Consider the following 19958-nt stretch of genomic DNA (forward strand, 5'->3'; position numbering starts at 1 on the left):
GTTTCACAGTCAGGCACACACCACTATCCATCTTTACAAGTGTCCATCCTGTTGAGTTCGTTGAATGGTTTGTGTGGACCTCTGTGGATTAGGGTGGGAGTACCATGATGAGAGACACTGTATACAGCGGCCCATTGATGCTGTGTTTTGACAGGTAATGTGCTTGCTGTCAGATGGGCAACTGACTGTAACATGGCCACGGATCACATTGAAATATGGAACTCAAAGGCTTCCAACACCTGGTGACGAACAGCACGTGCAGAGCACTTGCAAGAAGCCTTGGAAGCAAATTTCGCTCCGAGCTTGGTGTAAAACATTAAGCGGCAAAGATATAATGTCAGTGAGACCCTGCCCCCTCCCCTTTCCAGTCCCCGAAAGTTTCGAGAATGTATTTTCCTAGACTCATCCATTTTGTTGACTGAAAGTACCCAACACGCATGAATTTATAAATGATTCACAAAAAGAATTTTATTAATATTTCATGGTGCATGCTGCCCGTAATGTCTCGCTCAGTGGGGTTAAAGAACTGTCTTTCTCCATCCTTGAGATGGTGCACAGTATGCTCTGCTGCTGAACAGTGGGATGTGGTTTTGCTTCTGCAATTAGCTTGTATTTATATTGTAATTTTTCACGCACACAGGTGCACACAATATGTGCATGTTCACGCGTTCTTCCTCTCTGCTGAGCTGCTGAGGGAGGGGGAGAAGATGGCGTCAGTATTATGAGGTTATGCTTCCCCTTCCCCACATACTCTCCCCCCGCACCCTCCACAGGAGGGATAAGCAAATTGAGAGAGCGGGATAAGCTTTAAGCAGGCTAGCATGCTTGAATCTAGACAGACTTGAGCTGAAGCCCTTGCCTTCATAAAAATTAGACTGCCTCAAGTGTTCTTTTTAAAAACATTAGTGGCCGGAATTTTCTGCTCCTGTTGGTGGTGGGTGTCATGGTGGGCAGGGTGGGTGGGTGGAGGGGGGGAAACAATTCGGCGGGAGGGGCAGAAATTGGTTTCATGCCAGCGTGAAATCACAGCAGGATCATCCGATGATGTCCGCCACGGCAGATCGCGAATCCTGCTAGAGGCCGGCGTGAACCCAATATGCATCCCGCTGATGCCCAACCGGAATTGTTACCCCCCCACGCCCGATTTACCATTACGCAAGCGGGCAAACACATCGGAACAGAGCACATCTGGGCAAGTGCCGTGTGCAAAAGTTGGGCCTTACCGTTAGGCCCTAGCTCAGATCGCCTAGGCCCAAGGAGAAGAAGATGCTGGAGCCCTCCACCTACCGGACCCTGGAGGATCACGTCCATGGCCCGGTGGGTGGATCCTTGTGGACATGGCTCTGCCATGAAGCAGCTCTTGGAAGGTGCGAGGTCTCCACGCAGCAGCTTCGACTTTGCTGAGGCTTTGGAACTTCATGGACTTCCCCGTGGGCTCGTACCATCTTCGGTGGTCTCCGTTCATGCTTCGGACCTGCTTCGGAATTTCGTGGCCTTCGCCATGGGCTGGTGCGGCTGATCGGTGAAGTTAGGGGGAGGGGGTTGGTGGAGAGGAAGGTCCAGGCGTGAGTGGGAGAGGAAGGTGTACCGGGGGGGTTTGAGGTTGGGAGGGGGAAGGGAAAAGGTGTCGGAGATTGAGGCTGGGAGGGTCACTGAAGTTGTGGCGTGGGGAGGGGACAGGGGGTTGAGGCTGTCGGTGGAGGGGGGGGCCCAAGGTGTCCGGTGGGAGGTGGGAGTATGAGGGCATGAGGGCATAACGGGAGAATGGTGCAAGTGGAGAGGTAGGTGTAAGGGGGGAGGAAGATGTAAAGGAGGGTGTACGGAGGGGGAAGGAGTCTGGGGGAGGAGGGTGTATGGAGGGGGAAGGAGTCTGGGGGAGGAGGGTGTATGGAGGGGGAAGGAGTCTGGGGGAGGAGGGTGTATGGAGGGGGAAGGAGTCTGGGGGAGGGTGGTGTATGGAGGGGGAAGGAGTCTGGGGAAGGAGGGTGTATGGAGGGGGAAGGAGTCTGGGGGAGGAGGGTGTATGGAGGGGGAAGGAGTCTGGGGGAGGAGGGTGTACGGAGGGGGAAGGAGTCTGGGGGAGGAGGGTGTATGGAGGGGGAAGGAGTCTGGGGGAGGAGGGTGTACGGAGGGGGAACGGTGTCCGGGCAGAGGAGGAAGTTTGGAGGGGGAAGGAGTAAGAGTGGAGGAGAGAGTAAGGGTGGAGGAAGGAGTAATTTGGGGTGGCAGAATGTCCAGGTGAACGCACAAGGGAGGCGTCTGTGGAGTGAATGACTGTCTCCTGCGGAGCAAACTCCGGGTGGAGGTGGGGGGATGGAATGGTGAGGGTGAGAGGGGGCAGAGGGAGCAGGTAGGGTGGGAGGGTGAGGGTGCATTGGTACCGATAGAAGGGGCGGTGAGGGTAGTTGGTGGGGACACAGAGGCAAACACGGACCCTGAGGGTGGGAAAGAGGAGGCCGGGGAGGTCAATGTAGATGGAGTTGGGATTTTCAGGAAGGCAGGGAACGTGCACGTTCACCTGGACATCCTGGAATGACAAGGCTGTGGGGTAATGGCGGAGAGGTGGAAGGTGGTGCCAGGGAGGTGGATTGTGATGGAGGAAAGGACATGAGTGACTTGGGGAGGGGAAAGGATGGGGGAGCTGATGAAATATTTAATGACTACAATGCTGTGCAGATCAAAAGTGAGCGGAGCCGCGTGTTGGCGATCAGTGGGTGGGCGTAGATGCAGGTCAGCTCGGACAGACAACCGAAAGAGAAGCCCAGCAGACAGCAATGAAAATACTCGAGACAGTGAGATGAGCGTGATGGATGAAGGCTCCACCTGTGTTGTGGTGGGGGGGGGGGGGTGGGTGGGGGGGGGTGTGGGGTGGGGGTGGGGTGGGGGTGCTTGCACGAGGCTATGAAAGGCCCTGCCCCACACACACTTCTCCCTCCAAATTCACTCATGGTCTGGCTGATTGCAGCTGAATTGCTAGCTGGGGAGGGAGTCAGCGGGAGGGTTCGCAAAGCCTGTCAATGAAGCTGAAAGACAACATTACACATTATCGGAGAAAGTGAATATATTTTCACATTATAAAGTGACAAAATGTGTTCACCTGTGCCACCACTTGTGCTCAGAATTTGTTAACCTTCTAGGCCCACTACTTCTTCTAGATGCTGCCCTGACATCCTCAGCAGGGGTGGAGACAGCCTGTGCAATGGCTGGTCCTGTTGCCTCTGATGACTTTGGTGTGCGTCCTCTGGAGAGCCGAGGCCTTGGGGGCTCTGGCTTGCTTTGGCTGTCCTACTGTGGGCCAGTTGCTTTCTCTGCAGTGACAGAGGAGGAGGTTGAGGGGGTCACAGGTAAAGAGAACTCAGAGGGAGCGGACAGCCTCTGAGATTCCTCAGTGGATGACCCAGGGGTGTCCAGCTGCTGCTTCTCCTCCCTTTGGGTGCCCGAGAGCCGCGGCCTGACTCCTTGAGGGGAAGGAGCACCTGGAGGGACATCGAGGTGCCTTGTTTCCCTCCCGCATTGCCGCTGCAGGAATTCACCCATGGCTATTGCGATGGAGTGCAGGTCTGCGCACATCTATGCATTCTGCTGGACCAGGATCTCAATGACGTCCACCATCCTTCCCATGGAGACCTCCATGCATGCACATGTGGGCACCACTTCATTGGAGAGCAAGCGGACACGCTCCTCCAACTCGCACGCCACTCTGTTGAGGGCTTCCAACAGCTCTACGTGATGTTCCCCCGCCTTCTGCTGACTCTCCACAATAAGTTGGAAGGCTGAATATCATCAACTGATTCAGACCGCAGAGATGTCCCTTCCCCAGCAGTCCTCCATGCGCCAAAGAGCTCGGCTGAACCTGCCTCCCCTTGCTGCGGACACGTGTCCGTGTGGTGACCACCAGATTGTGAACCTGAGCCTGCTCTAGATCTCGGTCCCACCGAGGTGTGTATCTCTGCGCTGGTGCTTCCAGGCTGCATATTTCCAGCTCTTCAACGGAGGGGGTGTCCTCTTCGCTGGAAGTGAAGATCTGGGTGGAGCTGAGGGACTGGTTGACTGAGGGCATTGGTAGCTTGGCAGAGCTCCCTGTGAACCAAAGTCGAGATAATTAGTGCTCGGCCGCAGAGTCAAAAGCAGGAGAGAGAGCACTCACAGTTGTGTTGAGAGAGGGATGAGCTGGCGTAGGATCGTCACGTGGGTGTTTGCAACTGACCTCACTGTCACCGCAGGCACGGTCCACGTCTTCACCAGTCAGCACGATGGCATACTCCTCAAAGTGAGTGAGGGGCCTAATGTTGGCCACTCCACCCCCGGTCTGGGGCCTCTCCCTCATGTTGTGGGTCAGCTTCTCCTGCATGGAAACAGATGGAGAGAGTGTGAGCAGGACACATGCCACTGTGTGGAATGTTTGTGTGGTGAGCGGAGCCATGGACAGGATAAGGAAGCGAGCTCCAGAGGGTATGAGCCTGATGGAGAGGTGAAGGTGTGTGTGAGTGTTAGCGGTGTTGTCCCTTGGGGTGTGAGATCCCTGTGGATGTGTGACGGGTTTGGAAGTGCATGCTGAGAGTGATGAAGTGGTTGACTTACCCTGGGGGAACGGACGAGAGTATTCATCCTCTTCCTGCACTGCTCGGCTGAGCTCCTCTATGCTCCACTGGCGCTGACCACCGCTGACCACCGCCTCCCAGATCAATGACTCTGGTGGATATCCTGCAGGCAGTGCGGGGGTAGAGGGGTTTGTGGCAGCCTTCCTTCCACTGCATCCAGCAGGCACCCCAGAGAGGCCTCACTAAATTTGAGGGTAACCGTAACCTTTGCTTTTGAGGCCATCTGGAGCAGTCCTGGTCTGTAGACATGAACTAGGCTGCGCTCTGGTGAACTTTTAACTATGGCGCCCGGAGCTGAGGAAGCGCTGAGGTCACGTTGTGGCGGGCAAATCCGAGCCTGCCCGCCAGCGATCCGGCCTGTTTCCCATGAATGCGTTATTAATGAGGCAGGTCGCGTCAGGAAGGGAATGATATCGCGTGAAAATCCACCATTGCGGCCGGCGGGTAAAATGTGTTTTTCACACGCCTGTTACTGCACTTATTGCAAATCTGGGAGAATTCTGCCCAGCGATTTCACTTTGCCAGTTTTAGCGGGAGTACAAAAATAAAGGGTGTCAGAGCTGGAGAATTTCCTTATCTTTGTCACAAAATGTCATCAGCAAACAACTATTACTCAGTTAAACGTGGAATTAACTTTTCTGTATAATCCAACAAGATTTTTAAACCCAAGCTCTGAAGAGCATCCTTAGTTAGCCAATGCGTTATGTCTGATTGGTCAGAGTCTTTCTTGGTGTGTGAGGTGTGTCTTTGCGAGGCACCTTTTGTCAAGGACGTCTGGGTTACAAGTATCAGTGAAAACTCTAGCATCTCTACGCAGAAATAATCCTGCAACACTAAAATATACCTGGAACTAAACTGAAACAGATTTCCAGCATGGAAAGCTTCATTTTCTATATTATTGTTTAAGTAATTTGCTATTATCGAAGAGGCCTGCAGTAGTTTAGCATTTCTGTATTGGTGAATATTTTGGCTCTGCAGCATTTATCATTTTTATCATTGTTTAATCTGCAGACCAAAATTTTCCCATAGCTACTTCAAAAATGTCTATTCCCTTCCTTACTGAGGGACACCCAATCACCTCTCCACTGCAGTGACACCCATTCACCTCTCCACTGCAGTGACACCCATTCACCTCTCTGCTGTAGTGACACCCATTCACCTCTCCACTGTAGTGACACCCAATCACCTCTCCACTGCAGTGACACCCATTCACCTCTCCACTGCAGTGACACCCATTCACCTCTCCACTGCAGTGACACCCATTCACCTCTCCACTGCAGTGACACCCATTCACCTCTCCACTGCAGTGACACCCATTCACCTCTCCACTGCAGTGACACCCAATCACCTCTCCACTGCAGTGACACCCAATCACCTCTCCACTGCAGTGACACCCATTCACCTCTCCACTGCAGTGACACCCAATCACCTCTCCACTGCAGTGACACCCATTCACCTCTCCACTGTAGTGACACCCATTCACCTCTCCACTGTAGTGACACCCATTCACCTGTCCACTGTAGTGACACCCATTCACCTGTCCACTGCAGTGACACCCATTCACCTCTCCGCTGCAGTGACATCCATTCACCTCTCCACTGCAATGACACCCATTCACCTCTCCACTGCAGTGACACCCATTCACCTCTCCACTGCAGTGACACCCATTCACCTCTCTGCTGTAGTGACACCCATTCACCTCTCTGCTGTAGTGACACCCATTCACCTCTCCACTGTAGTGACACCCAATCACCTCTCCACTGTAGTGACACCCATTCACCTCTCCACTGCAGTGACACCCATTCACCTCTCCACTGTAGTGACACCCATTCACCTGTCCACTGCAGTGACACCCATTCACCTCTCCACTGCAGTGACACCCATTCACCTCTCCGCTGTAGTGATGTCCGTCCAGGTCTTCAGGTGTGTGTTAGTTTTATTTTCCTCCTGTTGTCTGTCCCAAAGTGAAATTGGCTTTTGCCTGCTTTTACAGGAAGGAATCGGAACTTCTGATAAGGAAAGTGAAGCCATCACATGCCGGAGAATATACATGTGAAGCTGTCAATCAGCAGGGTGAAGACCGGTCTATAAGCAACATAGCTGTAACACCTGGTAAGAACATTTGCATTGTTTCATGTCATTGGAAGTGTGTCTGTGCAACTCAGGCTTGGAATTATTACTTTTGACATTTGCATTCACTCTGTTTACCCCATGTTGGCTCAACACACCAAATTCCCTGTGATAGGGAGAAGTCAATGGGGGAGTTAACATTTTACAATTGACTGTGTAAGGAACAAAGAGTAGAAAAATTTAGAAACGTGTCCTGTGATATCAGTTGGCCCAGTGCCTAAAGCCGCTGAGAGGCTTTATTCGATAGTAATGGCTTAAATAATGCAATCTCTTATACTAAACGTGAATTATTAGCATTTCTGTATAGAACAATGAAAGAACATCAAACAAATCCAATTTTTATGCATAACTATATAATATATGAGACTTAAAAGCCAAGTTACTTGTTGTTTTGCCTAGTGATGGAAATGTTTTAGTGTTGTATTTTGCAATGCATTGCAAATTGCAGTGATGGGCTTTTTTGTCTCACTAATCTGATGTGTCACCAAAAGGTATGGGGCTAAGGGCTACTAAACTGAATTTTCTAGGCTATCAATCATCAAGCGATGCTCCAATAAGGAATAGAGTCCTGACAATGCGCATATGCCTAAATATAGTACAATATGTTAAAAATCTTGGTTGTGTGGGGACCAAGACCTCACACTGTATATTTAAAAAAAAAACATATGTAGATATCCTCATGGCTATTTATAAAATTTTTAAAACTGGACAAAGATCTTTAAAGATGGCTGAAGCTATGTCAGTCTGTGACTGTCGAACGAAAGGAGCTCCCATGGCAGTATTGAAGAAACTTGCACCTCATTACCTCTGAAGAGACACTAACGACCCCCTATGGGCTGCAAAGACCAAATTCAAAGAGAACTATAAAAAGGCCATCTGTATTTCATAACCCAAACTGGCCTACCGGAGTCTACTTGTCTGCTAGGACAAGGGACCCCCAAACTTCCTTTCAAGTCTTAATGGTCGAGACATTTTACCATCTCGAGGACTCGGACGAGGGACACACATCCCTTGCTAAAAACATCGTGGAGAGGTGGGAGTCATGTGATGTGGATCTCTAGCTTTTGGAACCAGCTATATTGCCTTTCCGTACTGCAAAATCTCAGTCTGCCATTTTACCAACTAACGAGCAATATCACAGAAAAGGGGCCTGGCCCCATCTACGCTGTTTCTACTGGAACTTCTGTACCATTGCCTACAAGGCTGATTCATCTCTGCCTGCCTGTCTCATCATATGAAGCCAACTCCACCTGAAAAGTGAATTATACAGCATCAATCTTCAGCCTGCAGACCTCCATGAAGGAATACGTCATTGGACTTTGATTCTGGACTCTAGACCCATGTGAAACAATATTTATTTTCTCTATGGTCTCTGCACTGTAAATCTTTCTTTTCTTTTACTTTTTCTCTCTTCTTTTACTGTAAGTATGCGAAGGGGGCAATGCTGTGACCACCCCCTCCCCCACCCACACATTCAAGTATGCGCAAATTAACTAACCCTTTGAGTTCATCCTATCTCGAGTTTGCTGTGGGGTTATTAATAGAAATTGGATCACGCCAAAACTGAGGGGTTGAGAAATACGCCACGGCTTATAAAGGTGTAAGCAAATCGAAGCACCTGTCTACGGACGGGTGGTGAGAAGAGAAATTAGTGCTGTTTAAATTAAAGCCCCCCCTGCCTGTAACAAGGGTGAAGTTGGTTTCGAGGGATGGTTCAAAATGGACAGTAATGAATTGACAGCCCATTTTACACCCCACCTGATTTTTATCTCATTCTGTGGAAGCAAAAATTGGCCAATTCACTATTGTCAATTCTTCTCTACCAGAAAAGACTAATTGCTCCCTCCTTAAATCCGCACAACGTTTCCTGTGAACTGTTTTCATTATAAATTACTGTGTCCATTTTTATAAAGGAAATTAGTTATGTCCATTTGTCATACTATGATGCCACCTTCCCCCTTAGTGCAAGCTCTGCAGCACCGCTAATGGCAGGAGGGTGTAATTACACTGTGACAAGTTTGCATGGGGAACTTCCATTATAAATGTGGACATAGGAACTTAGAATGCATTTTCAAAACTAAGAACATACTTTAAAATGGGCATCAAGTTATCTCTGTGCTCCCTGGTCCAATTTCCCCTTGCCTTTTAATTGCACTGTGGTTAGAAGGTTCACTGGACTCATTTCTGGGATGAAGGGGTTGTCTTATGAAGAAAGGTTGAAGAGGTTAGGTCTATACCCGTTGGCGTTTAGAAGAATGAAGTATGATCTTATTGAAACATAAGATCCTGAAAGGGTGCTGGAAATCTGAAATGAAAACAAAAAAAGCAGCTCTGGCAGCATTTGCGGAGAGAGAAACAGGGTTAACATTTCGAGTCCGTATGACTCCTCTTCAGAGCTAAAGAGAAGTAGGAATGTGATGGATTTGATGTTATTTAAGACGGGGTGGAGCAAGACAGAAGATCAGGGATAGGTGGGAGCTAAGGATAAAATTAAAAGGACTTGGTAGGGTGGATACCCAGAGGATGTTGCCTCTTTTGGGGGAGACTAAAACTGGGGACATGGTTTAAAAATAAGAGGTCTTCCTTATGTGACAGAGATGAGGAGAGACCTTTTCTCCCAAAGGGTCGCTGGTGTATGGAATTCTCTTCCCCAAAAACTAGTGGAGGGCTGGGTCTTTTAAATTTATTCAAGGTTGAGTTAGATAGATTTTTGTTAGGCAAAGGAGTCAAGGGTTATGGGGGCCAGACAGGGAAGTGGAGCTGAGACCACAGCCAGATCAGCCATGATCTTGTTGAATGGTGGAGCAGGCTCGAAGGGCCAAATGGCCTACTGCTGCTCTTGTGTTCCTATCTTCCTACTGCACCTGAAGACTATACTTGGTGGTGACTCCCTTGATGGAAAGCCATGGGAGATCAACTAGTAAAGGCTAAAAGCCTCTGTACAGGTGAGTCAGCTGCCAACAAACTTCCTTTGTTTGTTTGTTTAAAATTGTGGTCCTATTTTTGCCATGGGAAATAGTCTTAGTATTAATGCTGTTATGCTATACTGCGCAAGATCATTTCTCTCTTGATGCTTGCTCTTGTCTCCACCCCACCAGTGGAAAAAAATGCAACATTATTACATGAAAGTGGGCAAGTTCTTACTACTTCAGTACAAAAAAAGGGACTAGAGACACTGCACGTTACAACAAATCACCCTTAAGGCAAATTGTATTCTCTGTTGATTCCACATTGCTTTCCTAAGATCTCATTGCCACAGGGTGTCATTATCGTTGGGGTTTGATGGCCATTGGCTCTTTCACAAAAGTCAGAAAAACGGGGTAGAATATAACTACTGGGACAGATTCTAAACCAAACCGTGAGCACTGATTGGAAGACTTCCCTTGGTGAAGACCATTTAACTTTGCTCTCGCAGTTTATGACATCAGCTGAGACGTTCCTGGAAGGATCATCTGCTGTTGACTCCCTAAATTCTTTATCCTCTATGTAAACATCTTTGCTCTTTGAATTACGCCTTCAGGTGACTAAAAGTGCACAGGTTTCAAATGCACAGCCGCAGGCAGATTTCCGTCCTTTTTTCAAATCTCACATTTTCCATTGAATATATGGAGTGGGGCGTGCCATGCTTTGAGAGGATCAGTAGGGCTTTTAACATAATTTCAAGAACTTGAAGTGAAGCTTTGCCAGAAACAAATGTTTTCTCCGAATCCAAGCGGTCTGCGGAGAATCATATATTTGGTGCTCACATTTTGAAATCTATTTTTTAATACTCAGATTAAATAACATTTATTGAGGCTGACAGCAGGTGTTATGTTTGGCCTGTGTTAGCAAGTCTGAAAGAGGATCTGATTTAAGCGTTTCTAGTTTCACGGCACTAAGTATATGTTGGACAAGGCTGTTATATCTGTGCTTTTGGCATATTGAAGTCCTTGGATAAATCCATTGATGCTTGTTAAAAAGGCATGTCCCATGTCCTGGAATAGTTCAAACATGAACGATGTTAGTTAGAAAACAAGGCTAGCTGGCACTGGGAGTCATCTCTCTCCCTTTTTTATGAGTTGAGTTGCATTACTTGGATAGTTTTTCAATCCCAATTGAAAATGCTATTTTTACATTTAAAAATGTGGGAGTAGAAGCGACATCAGTGACCATAGCATGAAAATGACTGACACCATGAAAGACTTGTTGGAATCCATTCTGCTGCAAAATACAACTAGATGCGACACAGTTGGGAATGCATTTTTGTGTATCTTGGATGGCATGTGTCCAGGCTATTTTGAACATGTGCGAGGTCATTCATGCATGAAATACAGTGCTTTGTGTGCATTATCTTAATGACTAAATCTGAAAAGTTTAATTGAGGGGAAAAGACTTCCCCAATTTAAAGCATTAACTCCCTTTTAAAAAGTATACAGCAGTCTGGAAGCTCTGATCCACTCGCTGTGCTCACACACGGGGTGTCATTTGCACAGATTCTTCCTTTTTTTCTGCTTAAGCTTTTTGGTTTTTTGGCAAGAAGTTCCCTGCCTGAAATGTGAGGAACAGAAAGATCTCTGCAGTAACTGGAAACCTCTTTGCGTTATCAGCTAAAGCACAGAAGCTGTGTCGAAGCATGTCTAAGCAACTGAGTGAGAGGAAATCACTTTCTTCCTCTGTTCCAGAAATCTGTGACCTGAACTTACATAGCCTGACAATCATCAGGCTAATAACACTACATCTTTTTTTTTAAATCCATGAGCCATATTCCAAAAAGGGCCTTATTTCTTTCATTCTTGCTGGCCTATCTGGTTCATTTGAGTTGGTAAAGTGACCACTATTACTTGGAGTCTTTTATGGGAAGAAGAGTTTAACGTTCTGTTGAATCCTGCTTCTTTTGGCCGATTCCCCCAACTGTGCAGAGCCAGCCGGGCCAATCGGCAATGCTGCTACAGTCAGCATCGGGACAATCAACAGGCTTCCCAATTACTACACGAGGGCTGTTGATGGAAGTGCACACCTGGTGAGGCCAGATAGCCCGCCCAACGCTCACTACCCAAGCTCTCAGAAGGACAATGCCCGCTTGGGCGAGGACACTTGGTGCCAATGCACCTGTACTCCTCCACGGACACGACCGTGTCAAGAAGGGAGAAGGGGCGGGGAATATTGGCAAAAAAAAAAGGAAAAGGTGCAAGGTGATGCAGATCTGGATCTTCATGGAGATAAATCAGAGGCCATACCATCATGAGAAGACTGAGGATTAGCCCTTGGAATATTTAGGGACTCATGTCCCCCCTATTTGAATGCCAGAGATCTGATCATCACCTCCCCCCCCACCAACCCCCTTGCCCAAACTCCCTCAGAGTGTAGACTTAATATTTATTTTCAGTCAGTGCCGGTCCCACTTGGAAGTGTTCCCCAGTATGTGGCTCAGACGCACTCAAGGTAAATGCAGTGTCCTTTTCAACAAAAAAAACCAGGGAACTAGGAGTTGGATTTCGAACAAGACTCTCTCCTATTGTGCCACATTTATTTGTTCTGAAACGCCTTGCTGCACTTCTTTAATAAAGTCATTTTCTCTAATATTTTCATTTTCCTGTTCAGTTGCCGTGTCTTGCTGATTAACATCCATAATGCACTCCATTAATAATGTGCAGTAGAGCTCATTAGAAAGCTGCTCCTTAAAATGCTGGTATCTGTAGAGTTGCTGAAACATATTGTGAACCGCGCCCTTGATGTATAAATTCCATAGATGAATACCTGTACATCAGCTCCTTGTCAAACTGCTCAAGGTTAAGATATTTTCTAAATTGGTGCACTGATGTGGCCTTAAATGTTCAGTTTAAAGCTGCAAATTTGTTTGATGTTAGAATAGCCTTTATTAAGCAGCAGTAAAATGCCCTGTATTAATAATTTGTCCTAAAGCTAAAATGTGATTCCTTTCCCTTAGCTGAAGGTGACATAGTTCCTTCATCCAGCTGAGAAGGTGAGCAACTCTGTGTACCATTAAGTACTTGGGGTCGCAAATAGTGAAGCCAACATGGAGTTGGATTCCAATGTGGTCTTTTGATCAATGACACCATTTTGTAAATAGTTCAGATAGTATTTTAGAATCAGACAACAGTGAAAGAGGCCATTTGGCCCATCACATCTGTGCTGGACCCTTGAAGGATCAATCCAACCTTTCTTGCCATACTCCTTGCCCACATCACTGCAACTGTATTCTACTAAATACACATCCAATTCCTCCTCAAAAGCTCTGACACTCCACCCACCAGATGGTACCTGTTGAAACTTCAAAAAGGATATCATCTTACACATAGAGTAGACTCCAGTTGAACTATGGGAAGCAAAAGCACCAGCATCATTTAAAAAACAATTGGATGCTGCAATGGTGAGATTTTACGATCTGAACTAAACGGAATTGGATGGGGGATTCCTCATCTTGTAATCTGCAATTACTTTGTAATCTTGGAAACAAAGCTGAGCATTTGATTTCTCTACTCCTTGAGGTACATCTTCAGTCCGTGCAGGATTAAGGAAGAAATAGAAAAAGTCTTATCAATTTGTTGGCAGGCTTTTATCTCTCAGTGTTAAGTACAGCTGTCACCAGAGTCCCAATAATAATTCTGTGACACCTCTACCCAGCTTGGTGGCAGTGCACGCTGCCTGCTGCTCTATCAGTTGTAGTATTGACACACAATCCTATGGTTTACTGACTGCATTTGGTGTTACATTTATAGAAATGCCATGAGCAAATGCCCTACTTCCATGAGTTGGACAAGGCTAGTGCACTACAGTTCAGGACCCTGGTAGCCACGTAGCATGTTGCAAGTGGAACTGATTTACTGGTTCATTAACAGGCACCGTGTACCTGCTTGGCCCATTGAAATGAATGTGTGTCTTTCTATTTTGTCATGGATCAGCAGTGAGGTAGAAATATGGGCCAGGGTTGTGCAGCCCCTGCTGTGGCGTGTGTCTCCCCCCCCCCGGCGGATTCGGTGAGCCATTTAAATCTCCACTCAGTTCGGCGGGACCGTAATATCCCGCTGTGTGGGAGGTGCTGTAAAATCCTGGCCATGGAGTAATAGATGGGCAACGGTGAAGTGTAGCAGCGGGTTGCAACCAGGCATTAACCTGGGACCAAAATGCAGATGGGAGAAACTAATAAAGCAGTGGTTCTCAAATTGTGGCCCACGAATCACTGGTAGCCTACGAGAGTCCTCGAGGTAGTCCGCAGGCTGGTCCAAAATGTAGGTCACCAATGCACAATGCCATGGCCGAGGTCCTATGAGAGAACAGGCCAGAACCCTTAACCCCACTGCTCACATGGCATCACACGACCAGACCAGTTCCCACGTGTACGGTATGAGTGGTCATTTGCGCGATCGACAACAATGTGGTTTTAAAAGCAGCATTTATGTTACTGTGGATTTTGTTTGATTAATATAGATGTAAAACAAGCGCTAGTTTCTCAGAAGATTATCATAATGATATAACACATATTACAATGTTTCAAATAAATGTGTTCCCTTGCAGCATTAATGTTTATAATCTGAAAGTGGCTATGCTTTTGTTTCTGGCGTGCTAGTTAATTAAAAAAAATGAGTGCACGTAAATTTATTACATTTCATTGTGAAAGGGAGCAAAATATTTGTATGTTTGGATTTTACTCTCTCTCCCACGGGTAGAATTGAAGGTGGGGGAGGCTTGCAAAATCCCCAGGTAGCCTGTCTACCACCTAACTGCCCGTCCCCAACTCATTAATGGCAGTTTAAAGGCCTCATTCCTATTGCTATTTTACCCAGGCCAGGGGGAGGCCCATTCCAAACAACTAGCTCAACAGCTTTAGGTGCACGGGCAGGAGTTGGGAAAGGGGTTGGTACCTCCCTTACAGGTCTGCAGTGTCCCTCGGTGGTACCCCCATTTCCCCAAGGTTATACTTTACTCCACTTTACCTTCTCCGTCCGGCCTCTCAAACCCAGCCCCGCCCCCCACCCCACCCACCGTTGGGACCTCCCAGCCTGGCCTGGAATGTACGCTGGACTTACCTTCAATCCGGGCTCCTCTTCATCAGTGGGGGGGCATGTGGTCCCAGCAATGGCCACCACTCCCATTTGGCTGCTGGAACTACAGAGCTGCTGGCCCTCCAGGTGGCTGACAGCTCCCTAAGAATCACAGAATTGTTACAGCACAGACGGAGGCTATTAAGCCCATCGTGTCTGCACCAGCTCCCTGAATGAGCGATTCACTTAGTGCCGTTCTCTCCCGCCTTCTCCCTGTAACCCTGCAATCTCCTTCTTTTCAGATAAGCGTCTACTTCCCTTTTGAATGCTTCGATTGAACCTGCCTCCACAACACGCTCGGGCAGTGCATTCCAGACCTTAATCCCTCACTGCGTGAAAAAGATTTTCCTCTTATAAGGTGAGACTTCCTCCCTAGACAGGGGCGGAAGTCTCGTGTTTAAGCAATTAACACTGCTGCCAGTGTTAATATGATGAGGGGCAGTCGTCAGCATGGTGAGCAGGCTCTGCACCCGGGCTTGTCAGGTGGGCACCACTGTGCCCATAAAATCCAGTCCTTAGTTTCCATAGGTTCCCTTCAATTCTGATGAGTTTTTTTTTGTGACAAGCTAAAGTGGGTGAGGTAGGATCGGTAGGTGGCCCACAGGGTCTTTTGCTCCACCTAAATGGGCCGTGGATGGAAATTTTGAGAACTACCGTAATAAAGAAATCCTCCCTCCCTTCAACATCGGTTATTTTGTATACTGCATGGCACTCTCACTTAATAACTGCTGGCACGTCAAGTGAAGTGGATTAAACGAGTTAGAAGGCCATTAAAAACAAGATTCAAATTGATTCAGAGCTTGGATTCTGAATCCCTTTAAATACCGATGACCTAAACCAGAGACAGAAGTTCAGGCTGGGGAGGAAGAATGACTTGCATTTGATAGTGTGCCTTATCACATCTTTGTGATGCATTTCAAACTTGGAGTAAATTCAGGTACTTTGAAGGACGGACCATAAGACGTAGGAGCAGAAGTAGGCCATTCGGCCCATCAAGTCTGCTCCGCCATTCAAGAGATCATGGCTGATCTGATAATCCTCAACTCCACTTTCCTGCCGTTTCCCCATAACCCATGATTCCCTTACTGATTAAAAATGTGTCTATCTCAGCCTTGAATATACTTAACGACCCAGCCTCTACAGCCCTCTGCGGTAAAGAATTCTACTACGCTCTGAGAGAAGAAATTTCTCCTCATCTCTGTTTTAAATGGGTGACCCCTTACTCTGAGATTATGCCTTCTGGTCCTAGACTCTCCCACAAGGGGAAACAACCTCTCAGCATCTACCTTGTCAAGCCCCCTAAGAATCCTATATGTTTCAATAAAGTTCTTCTAAACTCCAATGAGCACAGGCCCAAACTACTCAACCTTTCCTCATAAGAATATCCCTCCATACCCGGAATCAACCTAGTGAACCTTCTCTGGACTGCCTCCAATGCCAGTATATCTTTCCCTAGATAAGGGGGACCAAAACTGTTCACAGTATTCTAGGTGTGGCCTAACTAGTACCTTGTATAGTTTTAGCAAGACTTCCCTATTTTTATAAAAGCAAAAAACTGCGGATGCTGGAAATCCAAAACAAAAACAAAAGTACCTGGAAAAACTCAGCAGGTCTGACAGCATCTGCAGAGAGGAGCACAGTTAACATTTCGAGTCTGTATGACTCTTCAACAGAACTAAGGAAAAATAGAAAAGAGGTGAAATATAAGCTGGTTTAAGGGGGCGGCGGGGCAGGTAGAGCCAGAACCACTCAGCTCCTGACCTCAATTTGCAGCCTTGGTCCAAACATGGACAAAAGAGCTGAACTTGAGGTGAGGTGAGAGTGACTGCCCTTCACATCAGGGCTGCATTTGACCGAGTGTGGCGTCAAGGAGCCCTAGCAAAACTGAAGTCAATGGGAATCAAGGGGGAAAAACTCATCACAGGTTAGAGTCATACCTAGCACATGAAAGATGGTTGTGGTTATTGGAGGTTATCTCAGTCCCAGGACATCATTGCAGCTGTACCTCAGGGTAGTGGCCTAGGGCCAATCATCTGCAGTTGCTTCATCAATGATCTTCCCTCCATCATAAGGCCAGAAATGGGGATGTTCGCTGATGATTGCATAATGTTCAGTACCACTTGCGACTCCTCAGATACCGAAGCAGTCTGTGTCTATGTGCAGCAAGACCTGGACAAAATTCAGGCTTGGGCTGATAATATTCGCACTACACAAGTGCCAGGCAATGACCATGTCCAACAAGCGAAAATTGAACTATCTCCCCATGACATTCAATGGCATTACCATCACTGAATCCCCCACTATCAACATCGTGGGGGTTACCATTGACCAGAAACTGAGCTGGACCTGCCATATAAATACTGTGGCTACAAGAGCAGGTCAGAGGCCTGGAATTCTGCAGCAGGTAACTCACCCCCTGACTCCCCAAAGTCTGTCCTCCATCTACAAGGCACAAGTCAGGAGTGTGATGAAATAATCTCCACTTGCCTGGATGAGTGCAGCTCCAACAACACTCAAGAAGCTCTACCTCTCCAGGACAAATCAGCCTGCTTGATTGGCACCCCATCCACCACCTTAAACATTCACTCCCTCCACCACCGACACAGCACCGTGGCAGCAGTGTGTATCATCTACAAGATATTCTGCAGCACCTCCCCTAGGCTCCATTGACAGCACCTCCCAAACTGGCGATCTCTATGATCCTAGAAGGACAAGGGCAGCAGACACCTGGGAACAGCACCACCTGCAAGTTCCCCTCCAAGCCACACACCGTGACTTGGAACTGTATCACCATTCCTTCATTGTCATTGGGTCAAAATCCTGGAATTCCCTCTATAACAGCACTGTGGGTGCACCTACACCAGACAGGCTGCAGAGGTTCAAGAATGGGGCTCCACCTTCTCAAAGGCAATTAGGGATGGGCAACAAATGCTGGCCTGGCCAGCAACACCCACATCCCATGAAAGAATAAAGATAAGCACATCGTATGGGAAAGATTCACATCAAGGTCAAGAACAGGTAAATGTTCCTGCAGGATAATAATGGGCCAGTTGGGTTTCTACGATAAACTGGCTGCTTTTCCTGGTCATTATTTCCCTCATGCTAATTCCCAGTTTCATTGAAATCCAATTCTCAACTAAAACATGGGAACAACTGTCAGGACCTTTTGCATTTTGGTAATTCAAATACGAGAGCGATGTGGTCATTGTTTACCAGCAGTCAGAGTTATTCAACATATTTCTTTTGTGCCACATCATGCCTGAGAGGTTGGTAAGCAAGAGATCTTGGTTCCTGCATATCCATAAAAATGTGTTAAGTGACCGCGTGTACACGAAAGATGGAGCCTGCGCCATGTAGGCCTTGATGATGGAGGTCATGTTTCAGATCTTGATGCTGGAATCTTCATCACTCCGTGAATATCCTGTAAACACAGTTCATGGAGATATGTCACATGGGTAGCCAAAATCATTGCAAAAACCTGTGTTTCTAGGTACATGGTTGTATGCTTGCATAATATAAAGAAGGGTTAAATGCATTAGAGAAGGAACCTGCATTTATATAATCTCTTTTGTGATGTCAGAACATTCCAAAGCGCTTTGCAGCCATTGAAGTACTTCGGAATGGCCGTCACTGTTGTAAGGTGAGGGACGTGTCAGTCTGTCTGTCGACGGCAGTGAGCAGATAATCTGCTTTAATTGACGTCGGTTGGAGACCAAATGTTGGCCAAAGCAGCAGGGAGGACACCTCCATTCTTCTTTAAATAATGCCATGGACTCTCTCCCAGTCATGTGAGATGGCAAACAGTGCCTGGGCTTAATGTTTAGTCCGAAAGACAGCACCTTCTACAGTGCTACACTCCCTTTGTACTGGACTGGGAGCATCTGCCGGGCATGTGCTCAGTGGAGGTTGGAGTGGGAGGAATCTGCAGCTTTTTGGCTAAGATGTGAGAGTGCCACCTCTGAGCCATTGCTGATACATATGGTTTTAGATAGCACTAGGTATTAATAAATAAACTCTCATCGCTGTTACTGTCATGAGAGCTGTTCAAAACAAAGGTAAGCGGTGGGAAGTGAGTGATCTATTGTTGGAATACTGCATTCCCCTCTTTCTACAAACATTAACTCCTGCACATAAGCTGTCATCCCTTTTACACACAGATTGGGACAGAGTGCTCACTGCACAGTCATTCCCCCAAACAGACAAAAAAATTACACGTTGCAGATCCTAAAAACCTGAAAAGAAAATCAGGAAATACCCAGGGGAGGGGTCAGGTAGCCCCATGTTTAATAAAGGAAGCCAACCTGACAGTTTCTTGGTGGCTTTAAGACCCTTTCTCAGGACTGGAAACATTTGGTTATGGATCAGGCTGGAAGTTATTCCAGATGATTAGGATTGGAAGATATTCCTGATGAATAGACTGGAAAATGAATACCTGCAAAATATTGCTGATGAACAGGACTGGAAGACATTCACAATGAACAGGATTGGAAGACATTCACAATGAACAGGACTGGAAGACATTCACAATGAACAGGATTGGAAGACATTCACAATGAACAGGACTGGAAGACATTCACAATGAACAGGACTGGAAGACATTCACAATGAACAGGATTGGAAGACATTCACAATGAACAGGATTGGAAGACATTCACAATGAACAGGATTGGAAGATATTCACAATGAACAGGATTGGAAGATATTCTCATCCAGAGGGAGGGTCTTCAAACCTGAAATGTTAACTTGACTGGCTTCTCTTTCTCCACAGTTACTGCCTGAGTACTTACCATTTTTCCTGTTCTTGTAGTTCCTCAAATTCTGCGTGCTGCCAAATTGACTGGCAATCGGTGCGCCTCTGATTAGGAAAAGTTAACTCGGGTTAATACTGCAGTCCTCAAAGGGTTAGTGGTAAAAGCATGTATTGTGGAGTGGGACCAGGCATAATCTTCTGTGCAGCTTACATTGGCTTAATGCAGCATTCACAGGAAGCAGGTAAACTATCTCGTGGTTAAACAGTGTGTCAGTGTTGCTGACACAAGCTGCATTAGAGTTTTCTCCTAATAAAGAGTAATAGTGCTCAGCTATCTGTCGCATGCTATGCTGCACAAATTTGGGACGCAAGTGGGGACAGTGGATGTTTCAGCTGATCCGATGCTCCAGGACTGCAGTATGACTCAATATGATT

General features: G+C 47.1%; 1 protein-coding gene across 3 annotated transcripts in view; it reads left to right on the forward strand.

Moving 5' to 3' along the window:
- nrg1 (neuregulin 1) overlaps window positions 1–19958 on the forward strand; it is a 191253-nt gene that overhangs the window by 39375 nt on the left and 131920 nt on the right. For all 3 annotated transcript variants that reach the window (XM_078534464.1, XM_078534387.1, XM_078534547.1), the window contains exon 3: window positions 6595–6713. In XM_078534464.1, the coding sequence (XP_078390590.1) occupies window positions 6595–6713 (119 nt within the window). The remainder of the gene's footprint in view (window positions 1–6594; window positions 6714–19958) is intronic.

This window comes from Cetorhinus maximus, chromosome 1, assembly GCF_964194155.1.
Source record: "Cetorhinus maximus chromosome 1, sCetMax3.hap1.1, whole genome shotgun sequence".
Classification (NCBI taxonomy): Eukaryota; Metazoa; Chordata; class Chondrichthyes; order Lamniformes; family Cetorhinidae; genus Cetorhinus; species Cetorhinus maximus.